The sequence below is a fragment of the Piliocolobus tephrosceles genome, chromosome X (genome assembly GCF_002776525.5).
Source record: "Piliocolobus tephrosceles isolate RC106 chromosome X, ASM277652v3, whole genome shotgun sequence".
Lineage (NCBI taxonomy): Eukaryota > Metazoa > Chordata > Mammalia > Primates > Cercopithecidae > Piliocolobus > Piliocolobus tephrosceles.
Window position 1 is genome coordinate 16,218,202 of NC_045455.1, and position 17,558 is coordinate 16,235,759.

General features: G+C 38.6%; 1 protein-coding gene and 1 long non-coding RNA gene across 6 annotated transcripts in view; one reads left to right on the plus strand and one right to left on the minus strand.

Annotated features, from left to right (window-relative positions):
- Positions 1 to 17,558, plus strand: part of LOC111546577 — a 128,966-nt gene that overhangs the window by 32,648 nt on the left and 78,760 nt on the right. The gene's annotated exons all lie outside the window — the stretch shown is intronic.
- The window catches only part of MBNL2 (muscleblind like splicing regulator 2), a 172,539-nt gene continuing 155,452 nt past the window's right edge, over positions 472 to 17,558 (minus strand). For all 4 annotated transcript variants that reach the window (XM_023218042.1, XM_023218045.1, XM_023218046.1 and 1 more), the window contains one exon: positions 472 to 3,261. In XM_023218042.1, coding sequence (XP_023073810.1) covers positions 3,134 to 3,261 — 128 coding nt within the window. In that variant the 3' untranslated portion in view covers positions 472 to 3,133. The remainder of the gene's footprint in view (positions 3,262 to 17,558) is intronic.

Here is a 17,558-nt window from a genome sequence, read left to right on the forward strand (position 1 = left end):
TCTGATGGCCAGTGATGATGAGCATTTTTTCATGTGTCTGTTGGCTGTATGAATGTCTTCTTTTGAGAAATGTCTGTTCATATCCCTTGCCCACTTTTTGATGGGGTTGTTTGTTTTTTTCTTGTAAATTTGTTTGAGTTCTTTGTAGGTTCTGGATATTAGCCCTTTTACAGATGAGTAGATTGCAAATCCCGTATCTTTTCATTATCCGTCTGAGATGTGAAGAAGAGTGGTGGGATTTATTTTTACTTCTAATTTTAAAGAATACTAAACATACTTCTCAAATTACCATTTTTGTTTTTCTTGCTGTGAACAAGCCAAAGCCAAAAGCAAAAACTACCAATCTCCCGTTCGAAGACCAGAGTTTGGTCTTCTTTCAAGTTAATTAATACTATATGTGTGAAGGTGAAAACCGTTTTGTTTGGCGAATTATCAATCTGTCTCAACACAAAAAGAAGGAAGACTATACAATCCTTTTAAATGCTTCTTTTATTTCATTGGTTGTACATTGGGTGAGTGAACTGAATATTACAACCAAAACATAGTATTGATACAAATTAGACTCCTGTTTACACTGTAAGGTAATGAATGAGGGAATTCTTTAAGTGTTACAGAAAGATTTAGTAGAAATGTTACCAGTGGTATGGCTGAAGGAATATTTCGGTGAAGTGCTGTTATATCCTGAAAACCAAGAGTGAAATGTAGTTCCCATACAAGTGGAGAGTTAGTCTCTTAACTACAGTATTTGTTGAATTGATATCTTCATGTCTTGGATATTGGTGATTTTTGTTTTTTAATTAAACAAAGCATTTAAGATTTATTCATCATAGTCAGACTTCTGAATATAAACAAACTTTTGGCAAATAATATTTATACAGAAAAATAGTTTTAGATCCTCTCAAATCCCAGAATTATTCTATAAAATTACATTATAAATAAATAAAAAGCAAAATCTGTTGTACATATATTTGTACATCTATGCATTTGCCTTGCCTCCTCCTTATTGTAAATGGCATATTTATGACTCTTTGCATATTGTAATCACAATTCTGGAAAATGGATATCATAGTAAAAAATACAGTCTTCTATATTTGGGGATACAGGTGATGTTTTTGATGCTCCATTATTAAAGGGCTGAAAACAGTTGTGTGCTAATAATTTTAAAAATCAAAATCATGAAACAAAAGAAAAAAAGACAATGTTACAATTAATCTACAAAAATATTTCAGTGATTCCCATAATTTACCTTTTAGTAATGTATACTATGTTTTCATTGAGTTTAAATGAATTAACAAAGAAATAAAACAGAAAAAAGAAAACAAGTTCGAACGTTTTAGGCAAGTTGTAGCGTAACTACATTGTTATAGTTGAGAAAATTACAAATATCAATAATACATAAAGATGAAACTACCAAAGTAATACAAGTTAGATACAATACTTTTCCACAAATTAAAACAAATGCAACGATACAAGCACTATGTAAGATTACACTTAGCATGTGACTTTCTTTTAGATAGGGTTATCAGATCTACGATATAAGATAAATAGATAGTAATTCGACTTTGACCAACATGAATTAAAATGCAGATTTCTTTTTTTTCCTCAAACAAATAATGATATGGTTGGTGCATCTAGTTTTCAGAACAGGTGATGATCCCAAATTTAAAATATTTTACATTCAATCTCAAAAGTCAAAATACTTCAATCACTAATATGTTCACAAAGAAAATGGATGTTTGAAACAATTACACATAATATTCATTTATAACAGCTGTTTTGTTTTTTAAACAATAATTTAAAAACTATGTAGGTACTGTATAGGCTATGTGCAACATATAAAATGTGAAATATGAAATATTTGGTACGATAGTGCTTAAAATAAACTTTAAAACAAACTTTCTGAACAAAATTTAATTGTATCGCTCTTACCTTGAAGATCAACCAAGTATTTAAAAAAGTAAACAACATTAAAATATGTTTCATCCATATATAGTATATATATGTATGTGTATATATAATATGTATGTACTTGTATTAAAGTTTTTTATACTTTTGAGACGTAAAATATGCTTTAAGGTGAAAGAATTAAAAGAACTATTTTTTCCATGCTGTAGTCAGTTACAACCCTTTAATCCAACTTTTGAAATGCAAAACAGTAATGGATTTTTTTTAAAAAGTGAAACTATCTACTTTTTGTTTACATAGTAATTTAGATTAAAGTCACAGTCAAATTTGCAGTGACTAAACTCAAACTTACTTAAATTAGAATATTATACAGATCTCCTCACCTACAGCTTCCTTGTTTGACTAGGTTTTTAGTTAAGAAGAGTTATTCTGTAACAGGCAACCGGATGGTGAGTTTGAAAGACTAATCTCTTAGATTAGACTGTTGGCATGGGCCTCTCATTCTTGTCAAGCTGGATGAAGTCTGGCAAAATCTAGGCACTTCTACAAAGTCTCTCTTATAAAACAACTTTAAAAATATACTTGTAAAATAATACCTTCAAGACTTTGTTTGGTGGGGTATGAAGCTCATACCGTGCAAAGTTTCTTTTTCAATCTATTTAATGTTAATCTAGAATCACATGATTCAATGCGGCATCTCCAGGCAAACCAAACACCACACCTTGATGTGTCCCCAGTACTTGTGCTTGAATTTCCATTCAAATTTTAGACCTGCAGGACAGGTATTGGTTTTACTTCACCTCTCGTCTTTGCTGCAGCATTTATATTGTCAAGAAGTGAAACATACCCTTTGATCCAGTGGGTAAATGACATGACAGTAATTAGAGCTACCATCGAACCTGCCCTTGGAATATGTTTCTTTTTTAACTAATGCTAATTGTTTATTGCTAAATTTGAAATATTCTGAATCGAAATGAGTAAACTGGCTGGACTTTCTGCATCAGCTATAGTTATGGAGATAAGACAATATTCCTAGGACAGAAACTATGTTTAGAAACCCTTTAAAAGTAAACTTTATCCTTTATGTCTTTAAACATCACAGCTGGTCTCAGGTAGTTAACTATCTTAGGTTGGAATATACTAAGCATACCATATTTAATACTCATATATGAGATAGCAGCACTAGCTTCTTAGAGTTGTGGTCTGTCCAGAAGAACTACATCTTTATTTAGCATGCAGTTTGTGGCAATTCTATTGAGGAGGAAACAGGATAGTATGTACAGTAACAATGTTTAGTTATTCTCAATGCAGATTCTTGGCATTCCATTCCATTTCTGTTGATTATTTCAGAATTATCTGTTAAAGAGAAAGACAAGCATGATTTAGGCATCCTTCTGGGAGGAAAAATAATGAGTTTAAGTTTTACTCTTCAAAAATAGACATTTGAAAATCAGAGTTTTCTTCAATCTCTCATTATTTTGATGCAATTATAATTTTGCACAATACCCGCCCTTCATGCTGAAAAACTTTACACTTAACCACTTCTGCTATGTGGCCACTATAAAGAATGATGATTCAAATGCACAGTACTTTCTGGAAAACTGTGGCAGCAAATAGAGAGGCATGCATGTTTAGACCACAATTTCTTTAAAAAATTTTTGCTTTATAGCTCTTTATTATACATTCCCATTATTGTCCAATTAATATTTGCTACAGTGATCAGAAAGTCTAATCAGAGAATTTTGTTTGTACTGAAAAGTCACTTGTAAGGCTTAAATAGAAATATTTCAAAATATAATAAATCAGATATTGTTTATCTATTAACTTGCATTTGTAATTCAAAAATGTATTCCCATCAAAAGTAATTTTGTTCCCAACACGTAACGACAACCAGTTTCAAATTCAAAGCATATTTAAATGTCACATATCAAAGAGTAAAAGGGATAACAGTCTAATAAAGCAGTTAAAAAGTTCTTAATACATCCAAAAGCTAAAGGTAAACTATTAAATGCAAGCTGTGGCCCCTTAAGTCTGATCTCTAAGTTCATTTCCAGCTCCATACCTTTGCAAAGGAGAGGGAATTTGGCCCATGTGGTCCAGTCCATTAAATGTCAAGGTTAAAAGTCAAGTTTTTAACACACTCTAATGAAACTATTTCATCGTTTCTAATGCTTTGACCAAATTTTGTGTAATTAATAAGCAAAGCAGTTATTCTTTAAACAAGAGTCTGTTTAGGAAGTAACTGGTAAATTTTGTTTATAATGAGAGTTAGCTAATACTTCTACACACTAGGATTCAATTCCCAGCAAAAACCTTATTTTCCCAAGCATAGTGTATTATCCCGTTATGTTAGAATTTCTCCACATGGATATTTTTTTCCCTTTAAGTGAGTGCTCCTGTACTTTATATGCCACAATTTTAGTAGATGCAAATAGTTCCTCCTGTGAAGTAAACATGAGTATTCTTTATTTTATTGAAACAGACAGATGTGTACAGGATTCATAAAAATAGAGACAGAACTCATTTATGTTAAATATTTAGAGTAAATGGAAACTTAAAACTTCAGATAAGATCATTCTTTGTTTCTTAAATATTCCTAGGAATCTAAAATTAACTGGGAAAAATAGACATGAATAAGATATGATTTCATATGTAAACACAGCATCTAATATTTGAATACTATTATCTTTGAATATTATCATTGCCAATAGGTAATATTCAAATTTTCTAGATTTAGATATTTGATTATCAAATAGAAATTTTTTGATTTCATCCCTTAGTTTCAAGCCTATCTGTAAGTTTTCCAAATAAGAATGCAGTCGGGCCGGGCGCGGTGGCTCAAGCCTGTAATCCCAGCACTTTGGGAGGCCGAGACGGGCGGATCACGAGGTCAGGAGATCGAGACCATCCTGGCTAACACGGTGAAACCCCATCTCTACTAAAAAAAATACAAAAAACTAGCCGGGCGAGGTGGCGGGCGCCTGTAGTCCCAGCTACTCGGGAGGCTGAGGCAGGAGAATGGCGTAAACCCGGGAGGCGGAGCTTGCAGTGAGCTGAGATCCGGCCACTGCACTCCAGCCTGGGTGACACAGTGAGACTCCGTCTCAAAAAAAAAAAAAAAAAAAAAAAAAAAAGAATGCAGTCTAGGACATCAAATAATGTGATTTTTCTTTTTCTTTTACTTTAGAAAAAATCTTTCTAAAATAACTCTGGGAAAAAACTTGCAGTTTCTTTATTTCTTTTCTTTCTTTTCTTTTCTTTTCTTTTCTTTTTTTTTTTTTTTTTTTTTTTTTTTTTGGAGACAGGGTCTCCCTCTGTTGCCCAGTTTGGAATGCAGTGGTGTAATCACAGCTCACTGAAGCCTTGAATTCCTGGCCTCAAGCGATCCTCCCACTTCAGCCTCCTGAGTAGCTGGGACTACAACCACACACCACCATGCCTGCTTAATTTTCATTTTTATTTTTGTAGAGATGGGGTCTTGTTGTAGTTGCCCTGGCTTGTCTCAAACTCCTAGGCTCAAGAAATCCTCCCACCTCAGACTCCCAAAGTGCTGGATTATAGGTGTGAGCCACTGTACCCAGCCAATTCCTTAAATTGATATATAATAATATGTATTTGAGAATGCATTTGGATTCTTGCTTATGCGCTGAAATTAAAATGCTATGAAGAATGAAATTCCTAACCATCTGGAAAAGAAGTATTGTATGAAAAGCACAGCAATGGCATATTAGAATGGGGAAATGTGGGTTATGGAAATTACTTACAGCAAGGCTTTGAACTTGTATTTGATGAAGAGACATAAATGACCACTGAAATTTAATTGGACTGTAAATCAGTCTTGCAGCTAACTAAAGCATAAACTAGTCTCACCCAGACTGCACTTCCCCTCTGCCCCAGTGTACCCATGAGCTATTATATGAATAAAGACATCAATAAAAATGAGCCCTGGGACTATTGAACTCTCAGCTGTGACTGCTGCCTGGCATCTAGGCCAGAAAACACTGGCCATCCCCGGGTCTTTGTCTTTGGCTGTCATGTGGTATAAAAAATGAATCACACTCCTGGCATCTGTGAACTTCAAGAGGTTCAACAGATTTAATCTTAGAAGGTGGGAAAGCTTTGGATGTTTTTCCTTATAGGTTCCATTTTTGGGTGGCAGATTTTTTCTTGGAAATATCTTTGATTATTAAATTTTTTTCCTGAGAAATACAGCTTGCTGATACAGTCTGTATTATCTGTACTCTGGGGTGAAATACACCCTGGCGACATAGACAGAACAGGGATACAGATCAAGAACAGTTACCAACTGAGGGCCTGCCCTATCGCTAGCACCATCTGATAGAACTTCTGTTGTGAGGAGGCACAGGACCTTACAGGCCCGAGGGCCCCAGGGTAGTGTGGGACAGATTCAGCTGGAAGACCACCCATAGGACAAGAGGAAAGTGGAGAGCCAAGTGTGTGTGCTTGTGGGGATTGGCAGGCGGGAGAGGAGAAGCTACTTTGAGGGAAAGTGGAACCTTTGTCTAGTTTTTAACATGGCTTTTCTTTATTCAGATTACATGTTGATTTAGCACTAAACAAACATAATTTAAAATCACATGAATAGATACATTTTGTGTGCTTTCCTGTTACCTCTTTTCAGAGATTTGCTCCCATACCAATTATATACACACACACACACATATATATACACATATATACTTTATATATATATATATATATGAACTTTTTCCATCTTTATTGTAGTTTTGTGACCATGAGGATCAAAACCTTCATGGGGTGCCTGAATATTTCATTATAGGTGAGAAACATACCTTCTTAAAATAACAGGCTTATATGTGGCCCTGGCACATGGGCTACATATCTGATGTGGATCAACCTTAATTTTGAACTTGTCCATTTTTAAAAATACTAATTAAAATACAGTTCATCAAAGTGAGCTCAACAGACCAACTGTCCATCACTTCTTTCCTGCCCTGCATTTGGTCAAAGCTGAGGCTGGTGCCCCAAGTTCTGTACTCAACCTCCAAGGCACAGCACCCCATGCTGTCTTGAAAGGGAAGTGGAAAACTCATAGGGTCTGCCAGGGTATGCATGAGTCAGAGAAACAGCCACCACATTGGGTCTCCTGCCAGTCTCCTCTCTGAAGCACCTTTATTTTTGTTTGAATTTTAAGATATATCCCCTTGATTTTCAGGAGGCTCTGAGAATTTATAAGCTAGAGTCTTACAAGCTAGGTCAGTATTGTGATCGTATTTTGCAGACATGGAAAAGCTGACATGCATCATTTTAACTGGCTTGCATAATGTACAAAGTGCTTGTACAAACCAGCATGAGGTTAGAGATGTCACTCTGCTCACTGGTGAAGGCGTCCCCTCCAGGGCATCGAGACGGTCTGAGAGAGGGCCAGGGGAAGCAGAGGTTCCAAAGAACATACCTGTGCCTCATGCTGCCTGCTTCAGAGGGTACTTAGAAGAATCCCTGTGAGTTTGGGAATCAGGGGAAGGTGAGGCCCTGAGGTGGAACGTACCGCAAATGTGCTTGGAGCTTTAGAGGGGAGACAGTGAGACTGTTTGGAGTGGCTAGATGGGTGGAAATTGCTGGGAGACTGTGAGGCTGCTGGACCTCTCATTCAGGGCATCCTTGCCTGGGTGGTCAACCACATCCTGCCCCAGGGCTCCTCCAGATGGATGTTGCAAACACGCCAGCTTACAGCGACAGAACACCCTACCCAACCACAGTGCCGCTGCCTCAGCTGCTGAGAAATCTTGACAAACTATGATGATAGGAAAGAAATCAAAGATATTCAACAAGCTATATTTCTATGTGTCTCCCTGGGAGACTATTGCCTCAAGTGGGTAGCGTTTTATATAACAGAGCACCATGACAGGAGGAGGAAGTTAAATTATTAAATAAGATTCTAGCTAATCTAGTATGGTAAATCAAAATTCTGAACTGCAAGCATTATTTTCAATTCCTTTTTCCACTAAAAGGAGAACAGACAAAAATGAGAATAGCTGATGCCCACAAAATCTGTGATTCTATTTTTAAGACAAAGATATACTTGATCTCAAATCATGAGTACTTTTCTAAATCTTTAGTGGCCCCTCTGGTTAGAACAAGAGTATCTCTGATGCAAAAAATATCAGCTGGCTACAATAGAGTCTGCTTATCAATAAGGAAAGGAAATCACAATAAGTGAATTAAACTGTCTCCCCTAGGTGGTTGGATTTAAGAATCTGATGATTCTGCTCAATATACATTCTCAGGTTACCCCAATGTGAATCCAGTACCTGATTAGTTTCATATTTATTTGTTGAAGACAAAGCATGAATGGCTTCAAAGACATCAAATGGGTTATTTTTCTATCAAATATGTTATGAGCAGCCATTTAATAATTACAGTGTCCTCAGTGAATTGCCTGCCATTGACTCACAGTGCAGTGGTAGCCAAGCTTACTAAAAAGTGGACCAGATTAGGTCCTGTCTAATAATACTAGGCCTCCTGGGGCCAGGCAGGAAAGGTATGTAAGTGAATAGGGCAGGTCGAGGTTGTGGCAGCAGCTACTCTGCCCCAGCCAAATGCTACCTGTGGAAACATGGACTCCATATTACTTGAGCTTTTCATTTTCCAAAAGAAGCTGGAAATTCAGCAATGAATTCACATCACAGAAAACAACCCTGTGTGGATCATATATATCTTTAGGCTAAATTCAACTAAGAGCAGCTGGTTTGTGTACTCATCAGCTTTACTTTCTTGAAGGCAATATCCACTATATCCACTAAGTCCGGATCACTTCCTGAGCTGGCATCAGCCAAGGCTACAGGCAACATCATGGCAGGCAGCAGTGGTAAGAGTGAGACCAGGAGAGCAGGTGTACAGGAGAGTTAGTCCTGCAACTTTCAGACATTTGGCTTTCGCCCAAAGAAAGAGAGTACGTGACCAACAAGGCACCCTCTACCTAAAAAGAAAATATCAGCCCTCCCTTGACTGAGTCATCAGTTATGAAACATGCATGTTTTCTTGTCTCTTCCATGTGATGATGGATTTAGGCTGAGCCATCCATACCTCTCACTCATGGTGTGCACTCAAAAAAGAGCTGAACAGGGTGAGAGGCACACTTGGTTCAAACTAAAATAGTCTCTGCAGAGACTGAAACACTGAACTTGAACTCATCAGCACCATGAACTTCACAGCTGAACTAACCAATCCTCATGCAGAAGGGTGCAAGAGAAGACAAATCAACGTAGAATTTCCTCAGTGCTTCAGAGGTACCACGTATTAACACATTCTGAGTTTTTCTACCTCGAGGTTGATCTCCAAGAACTGTACGTATGCATAACTTTGGAAACTGTGGGCTTCTAGATGACTTCTAGAAATATTTATACTTCTTACATAAAAGTGCTCATTTCAAAGATTCAGGGATGTCAGATGAGTTATTTTTTTAAATGATAGCTCAATATTAAATTTGGTAAGAACTCTTCCTGCTTTGCTTAATTGATAGGAAAACATTCCAGTGAAAATGTCAAGAATTTCTGTGTATGCAAATCATCAAGCAATTAGAAAAGAGAAATAATGGATGTTTTGGTTCAGTCTTCCTGTGAATAGCCATTAGGACTGTCTTTGTAATGTTGAGTTTGGATGGCATAGATAAAAAATACCTTATAACATATCTGTGCAGCCTTGCTAAACTACTAAGGAATCTCAATGCGTCTTGATGTCACTAACATGGAATCTCAAGTGGGTACTTCCAAGCAGGGCTGGTGCACTAACTGGGTCCACAGCCAAACCAAGCTCTTTAAGGACAGGGGGACGTCTCATTCATCTTTATAGCCCCAGTGTCTAGGACAGGGCTGGGAATTTATTAATTGGTGGTTGCATGGATGGCTGAACAAATTGAAATCATTGAGGACACAGTGCCACAATGCTGGTATCAACAGAAGACCACCAGACCATTCATGGGAGAAACAGGAATGGGGCAGAAAAAGAACCCTTTGGACAAGATGTGTCGTCTGCGTGCCCTTTTAGGGTAGTTAAGGACTCAGAAATATCTAAGAGAAATAAACGCCGCTTGCCATTCTCCCTACTCCCCATTATAGATAAAGGGGAAAATATTCCAGGCTGGGGGCAGAATCACTCACAGAGAAGGGAAATATGGCAGATAAAAATCCACCCAAAGAAACCTTCTAGACTTGGTAGGTTTCTTAGAAATCTTTTGCCATGGTTACAAGGCCCTGTTTCCCCCAGAAGGCAGTTAAAGATATTAATAATATTTCACTGCCTCTTTAAACAAAATTTATTATTAATTTAAAAATAGGCAGTTAGGTGGCATTTCCTAAAAATAGGGCTAAGCTAAGGAGGCTCGCATGTTGCTCACCCTCCCAGTCTCTGTGTTTCTTCATCTACAGTTTTCTTCTGATTCTGTCCAAGTTCCTTCTTGCCACTCTCTATTGGCATTGCTTTCTCCTTCAGTCTCCGCACCATTTAATATTCTCTCCACCTTTTCCCCACTGCCCCACACCTCTTCTCCATGGCAGCCACTACTGTCTGAAATGCGCTGATCTTGCCTGAGAGGCTACACTTGTGAGATCTTTCAGTTGAAGCAAACGGCACAGAGGCAAAGGGACATGTGTACATTTTTGACTCCAGTATAATTCAGTACTTAATCACAGTATGGACTTGTGAAGTCAAAAGCAAGAATCTTTAGTCTCTTGGTGAATATATGGTATCAGATTTAAAAAGTAATTAAAGCAATTATAATTATACATGTTAATAAATGTACACTTTGAAGAACTTTCTTTGGCCTACTTCATGACTATAAAATTTAAAATATAGGCCTGGTGCGGTGGCTCATGTTTGTAATCCCAGTGGGCAGATCACTGAGGTCAGGAGTTCGAGACCAGCCTGGCCAACGTGGTGAAATCCCGTCTCTACTAAAAATGCAAAAATTTGTTTGGTGTGATGGTGCACACCTGTAATCCTAGCTACTTGGGAGGTTGAGGCAGGAGAATCACTTGAACCTGGGAGGTGGAGGTTGCAGTGAGCCGAGATTTCACCACCACACTCCAGCCTGGGCAACAGGACGAGACTCCCTCTCAAAAAAAATAATAATAATAAAATAATAATTATAGAAAAAGCTCAGAGATAATTAGTAGTATATGTAAAGATACTTAAAAATAGTCTTGATTCATTATTCTGGGGGAATATTGTTTGGAGGGCGGGTAGTGTCATGCCATATTTGACTTATTTTCAAAATGTAGTTTTATTTGCACAGAAAAGGCATTATGCTGAGGTCCTGGGGAAAAAATTCTCAAATATGACAATCAGCTCTCCTCTGGAGAAGAGCACACTGAGGTTGGAATGTCCCTAATATTTCATAGCACCTTCCAGAGGAGTTTTGCCAGAATTATTGTTTTGTCCTCTGCTGTTCAGTAGAAAGTTTATTATATTCAAAGCTCTAATGCCCCTAGTTTCAATGATACTTTTTGTGGATGACTCATTTCTGTCCAATATTTTCTACTTGATTATATTTGAACAAAATATTTTTAGATATACTAAAGAAAAATTGTCACTTAAAACTATTAACAATTCAGGTTTTACATGAAAAGCAGTTTTTCATGTTTTTGTCCTCGCTGAAGATTACTGACCAGGGTTCACATTGACAACTTAGAGTATCTGGATAAAATTCATAAATGGAAATGCTCAACTTTGAATAAGATTCTGCTCTTTGTATGAGTCCATGTCACATGGTGGAAACATCTAGGTTCTTATGAGTATTGCAGTTAGGCTTTGATTATAATCCCCTCCCTGACTCCAGACAGTCTCCTTCAATCCCAGCTCCCCTGAGGGAATTCTGAGAATCATTTCTGTGGCTCTCAGGCTGAGATGGGAATCTAGTCGTCAGACGATCTAAAAACCCATATGTTATCCAAGAATGGACACTTTTCTTCTCCTCTAGGATATAAATGAGGAGGCAGGTAAAGAGGCATGGGGAGACTTTCCTTTCCGCTGGTGTTCTAGAAGTGTTTTAAACAAAGACATATTCAAGAGCACTGTGTATTTATTCAGAAGGAGGGGAGTGATGAGACGGTGTTTCCTCAGCAGGTGCCAGAAAAGCTAAAATCAAAACAAAACCCTAGATTGGAAGGGCTGCACAATAGCCAGGAAAAAAAAGTGAAACCCTGTCTCTACAAAAAATACAAAAAAATCAGCCGGGCATGGCCCACGTGAGGCTGAGGCAGGACAATCACTTGAACCTGGGAGGCGGAGGTTGCAGTAAGCCAAGATCGCGCCACTGCACTCCAGCCTGGGTGGGAGAGTGAGACCCCCATCTCAAAAAAAAAAAAAGTAGTTGGCAGATGAAACCACGACATCGAGAGAAATGAGGAAGAAGGTGGTGTGAATGGGTCTGGTGGCTACCCAGAAGCAGGCCCCAGATTTTATCTTCCTATTCTTTACCCAACATTCGTGATTCTACACCATACTTCCCATTCCTATTCCACAGGCCTTCCCCAGATGACATGCCAGTCGTGGAACTCACCAGGGGTTAAGGCTCCTCCACAGCAGGTGGAGGAGGTGAAGGAATTTTCTGTTTTCTGTTGCACGGCCATCTGGGGGTTTGGGTTAAGCACACGCTTGTGATATCTTTCTTGAATCCCAAAGATATAGCAACATCACAGACATGGGTGGCATTTGGCCTGGGCCATGCTTTAGCACTGTGTTACTTACAAACAATGCCACAAGCTAAATAAAATGATTGTAGGCCAGTCCAGAGATCTAACCAACAGGTCCATGGCCGTCTCTGTATGAACACTGAGTTCCAAACCAAATGACAAAGGAAATTTTGAATAAATATGCTTAAAATTAGGGACTATATGTGTACGAAAGCAGGATAAATTCCTCTACTAAATCAAGAAAAAATACGTAATATGTGGGCCACACTAAGAAAATATTTGAAAGTGTTTAAAATGTTTACAGTAAGATGTGTAGTAAGTGAGGTTGTCTGAGATTAAATAGGCTGCTTCATTGAAGATGACCCCTGGACATAAAGTAGAATCTAAGAAAACAGTTTTATACCTTTAAAAATCAGCACTGTATTCACTAATTCACTACTGTATTTTCAAGGTAGGTCTTTTTTTTTTTTTTTTTTTTTTTTTTTTTGAGACGGAGTCTTGCTCTGTCGCCCACGCTGGAGTGCAGTGGCCGGATCTCAGCTCACTGCAAGCTCCGCCTCCCGGCTTTACGCCATTCTCCTGCCTCAGCCTCCCGAGTAGCTGGGACTACAGGCGCCGGCCACCTCGCCCGGCTAGTTTTTTTTGTATTTTTTTAGTAGAGATGGGGTTTCACCATGTTAGCCAGGATGGTCTCGATCTCCTGACCTCGTGATCCGCCCGTCTCGGCCTCCCAAAGTGCTGGAATTACAGGGTTGAGCCACGTAGGTCTTAATATTATGTAACATAATATGTAATATATGTAATATACAGACAATATGTTACATAATATTAATATGTAACATAATATTAAGACCTACCTTGTATACATTGAAAATATTTTCCTAGCCGGGCGCGGTGGCTCAAGCCTGTAATCCCAGCACTTTGGGAGGCCGAGACGGGCGGATCACGAGGTCAGGAGATCGAGACCATCCTGGCTAACACTGTGAAACCCCGTCTCTACTAAAAAATACAAAAAACTAGCCGGGCCAGGTGGCGGGCGCCTGTAGTCCCAGCTACTCGGGAGGCTGAGGCAGGAGAATGGCGTGAACCCGGGAGGCGGAGCTTGCAGTGAGCTGAGATCCGGCCACTGCACTCCAGCCTGGGCGACAGAGTGAGACTCCGTCTCAAAAAAAAAAAAAAGAAAGAAAATATTTTCCTAATGTATCTACTTTTGCTCATGATTATTTTTGATATATCTTGAATATTTTAAAGAACAGGAACTCGCACCTCAGGAGTGAAAAATAAAAATTTAATAAACATGAAAGTTAAAAAATTAAAGCAACAAGGGAATTCCAAAAAAAATTCATTTATGCAGCAACAGAAAAGAAATTTTAAAAGTATTCATATGTGATATGGGTTTTTTTCAAAATGAGGTTTTGCTCCCAGTGATAAATTGAAGATTCAGGTCAAGAAAAATCACAGAAACAAGATCTTGTTGGATTTAGCATAAAATGCCCAATCCTGCTCAATGCCCTGCTTTTGTATCCATTACTATTATGTTGGACTTAGAATCCTGGGCACATTTTGGCCACAGTACCCATTTTAACAGTGGAGTAGAATGTGTAATTTAGCCTGCTAAGAAATGGCTTTTAAGGCACCAAAGGGAGAAAAGCAACTAAATGCTAAAATGCAGTAAAAGGAACAGTAAGATTAATGTAATGTACAGGACTTGGACATGTGTCTTTATGTATTGTCATCATCTTACACATTCTCAAACTGGTGGGATGATGCTGCCACATAACAAATTTTCCAGCAAAAAACTAGTTTTTTTTCTTTTTAGTTCTTTGCCTCTGTGTGTGTGTGTGTATCAGAGAGAGGGAGAGAGAAAGAGGGGGACAATGAGGAAGAGAGAGAGAGGTTAACAAAAACCACTCAATTGTGTGTAAAATCTAGGTGCAAAGGAAAAATCAAAAAGAGTACTGGAGGGGGATTTCAGGAGGCTTGTCTGTGCCACCAGTCAGATTTGTGCCCTTTCGAGCCTTAGTTTCTCACTTGGCTTGTATCACACTGGCACCTCTGCAGTGCAGTGAGTAGTTAAGCCAGTTCACCATCTGTCATCCCCAGTAAGCCCTCAGGAAGTGCCAAAATAGCCAATCGATGGCAAAATGGAAACCAAAGGAGGAATATGTTTAAAGAAGGAGAGCTCCCATATTCTCTTCTATTTCAGTATTACTAACCATCCCCCATTGAAGCTCGGTGGTGAGGCCCATTCTTTCAGCATCACCATTTACTTTCTGATATGACCCTTCTCATATGATAAGGACTCTGACTGTAATTACTTGTACCTTTGTGTATCGCCTGTCCCCCTCACCATGTAAGACCCATGAGAGCAGGAACTGCTGTTTTCATTGCTGTATTCCCACAATTCTGAACTGTACGTGGTTCAAGGTGGGTGGGTTTTGTTTTGTTTTGTTTTTCCAGAGTCTTGCTCTCTTGCCCAGGCTGGAGTGTAATGGCGCAATCTTGGCGCACTGCAACCTCCACCTCCCAGGTCCAAGCAATTATCCTCCCTCAGCCTCCCAAGGAGCTGGGATTACAGGTGCCCACCACCACACCTGGCTAATTTTTGTATTTTTAGTAGAGATGGGGTTTCACCATGTTGGCCAGGCTGGTCTCGAATTCCTGATCTCACATGATCCACCCACCTCAGCCTCCCAAAGTGTTGGAATTACAGGCATGAGCCATCATGCCCAGTTCAAGGTGGGTTCTTAGCGTACATTTGTTGAGAGAAGATATAAAGATATGTTGCCACAGACATGGTTTCATTTAGAAAGAAGACACCTTTGCACTCCATTCCTTGCCTTATGAAAACAGAATTCTTAAAGGGAAACGTGGCAACCGTAAAGAATTTTTAATGCAAAAAAGAACCATTTTATACTGTAAGATTTTATTAAATGAAAACCTAGGTCCAATCAGACATTGTCCTTGTCAATCCTTAATCCTTTCTTTGGAGAAATGACCACTCAGATCTTTTGTCTGTTTTTTTAAATTGTGGTAAAATAGGCATAGCATAAAACTCACAGTTTTCACCATTTTCAAACGTACAGTTCAGTGGTATTAATTCCATTCACCTGGTTGTGCCACCATCACCACCCTCCATCTCCAGAACATCTCCTCATTCCAAACGGAACCTGCCCCCGTTAGAGAGTAAGTCCACATCCTCCTTTCCTGCCAATCCTAAATCCCTTCCTCCTTCCATTCCTTCTTTCCTGCCCTCCCACCCTTTCTGTTCTCCTTCCCATTTGGGGCTTCACAGTGAGACCCCTGGCTCTTCCTGCTTGTATACCTGAATCATCATTAAGATCCCCATTTGGGTTCTCATTTACCTCTGTGGTTTCACTACAACTAAATTAAACTTATACTTGTTCCCTTTACAGTCGCTCCTGCAGGCTGCCTAAAATATTCATCCTCAACTAGTGTTGTTCTGTTTACCTAAGATCAATTTGAAAGTCAGGTTCTGTGGGGATGGTGAAGAAAAATAGTATCTTTGTTTTTAAATTATTATTGTTAAAAATTAAAAAGTAAGTTTCAATTGAGAGGACTCCTTTTGATAGACTCTTTTCAGACAGAAGTTGTTTGCCAGTTTTCCCACCCTGGAAAGAGTGAATGGTGCCTTTTCTCCCCTCAAATTTGGATTCTCTTCCTATTCTCGCCAAGCAGCAATATTTTCACACCATTTCTGATATTGAGCTTGGACTTTAAAAAAGTTTTCGCTTCTACTAAACTTTCGGCTCAACTACTCAAAACTTTTCAAAGCAATAAACTCAGTAGTTCAGAGTTTTTAAGGGGAGTCATATGAAGAGGTTCATCCCAAGCCTACACTGACCATAGACTCCAATCTAATTCAAACATGGTAGGTTCACAAGAGAACAGGATTTGCAGGCAGGCAAGCCTGAGGTCTACATGTATCCAGTCACTTCCTACCTGCTTGAATCTTAAGCAAATTATTCTCCAGGATGTGCTCACATATGCATGTGATACTCACAATGGATAAGAAACTTCACAGAATTATGCTGAGTAGTAAAAGAAATAACATATATACACATCTGACATGTTATAGTGGTTTTTGCTAAATGTTGGTTCTCTTTCCTTAGGCTATTATTTTAGGATTCATAATCCTAAATAATTTCTCTTCAGTTTCTATTTAAATAGACATTCAAATAATACTATGGTTAACTTAAATATTATATGATCTGTATGGCACCCCATATGTTGGAAATAAACTTGGTTTTGATGAGATCAAGATTCTTTTTTTTCTTTTGAGATGGAGTCTCGCTCTGTCGCCCAGGCTGGAGTGCAGTGGCCGGATCTCAGCTCACTGCAAGCTCTGCCTCCCGGGTTCACGCCATTCTCCTGCCTCAGCCTCCCGAGTAGCTGGGACTACAGACGCCCGCCACCGCGCCCGGCTAGTTTTTTTCGTATTTTTTAGTAGAGACGGGGTTTCACCGTGTTAGCCAGGATGGTCTCGATCTCCTGACCTTGTGATCTGCCCGTTAACTGAGCACTTCATTCCATTTCTGTATATGTATCTCCTGAACTGTCACTGATGACATAGTATAAACTGAATTTCTCTGATTTTTCCTTAAAGCATTGACTGTCAATTCATGTTAATCATTTTTCAAACTGAAATATTTTATTACAAAAGCATCAACCACCACCAGCTCATGAGGATCAGCGTCCACTGCAGTGGGAAGTTGATGTCCCATGAAGGGCAGGATTTCCATTCTTTAAAGTTAAACTTGGTTCAAACCTAGCTTCTAGGCTTCACAGATATGTTACCAGAGATAAGTTACTAAACATCTTTTATTCTTAGTATTACTAATCTCTAGAGTGGGAATTAAAAATTTTTCCTAACTTACAGGGTTGGTGTGAGAATCAGATAATGTATTTAACAAGTGCTTGGTGGTAGTAAGCATATAATAAATGCCACTTATTATATAG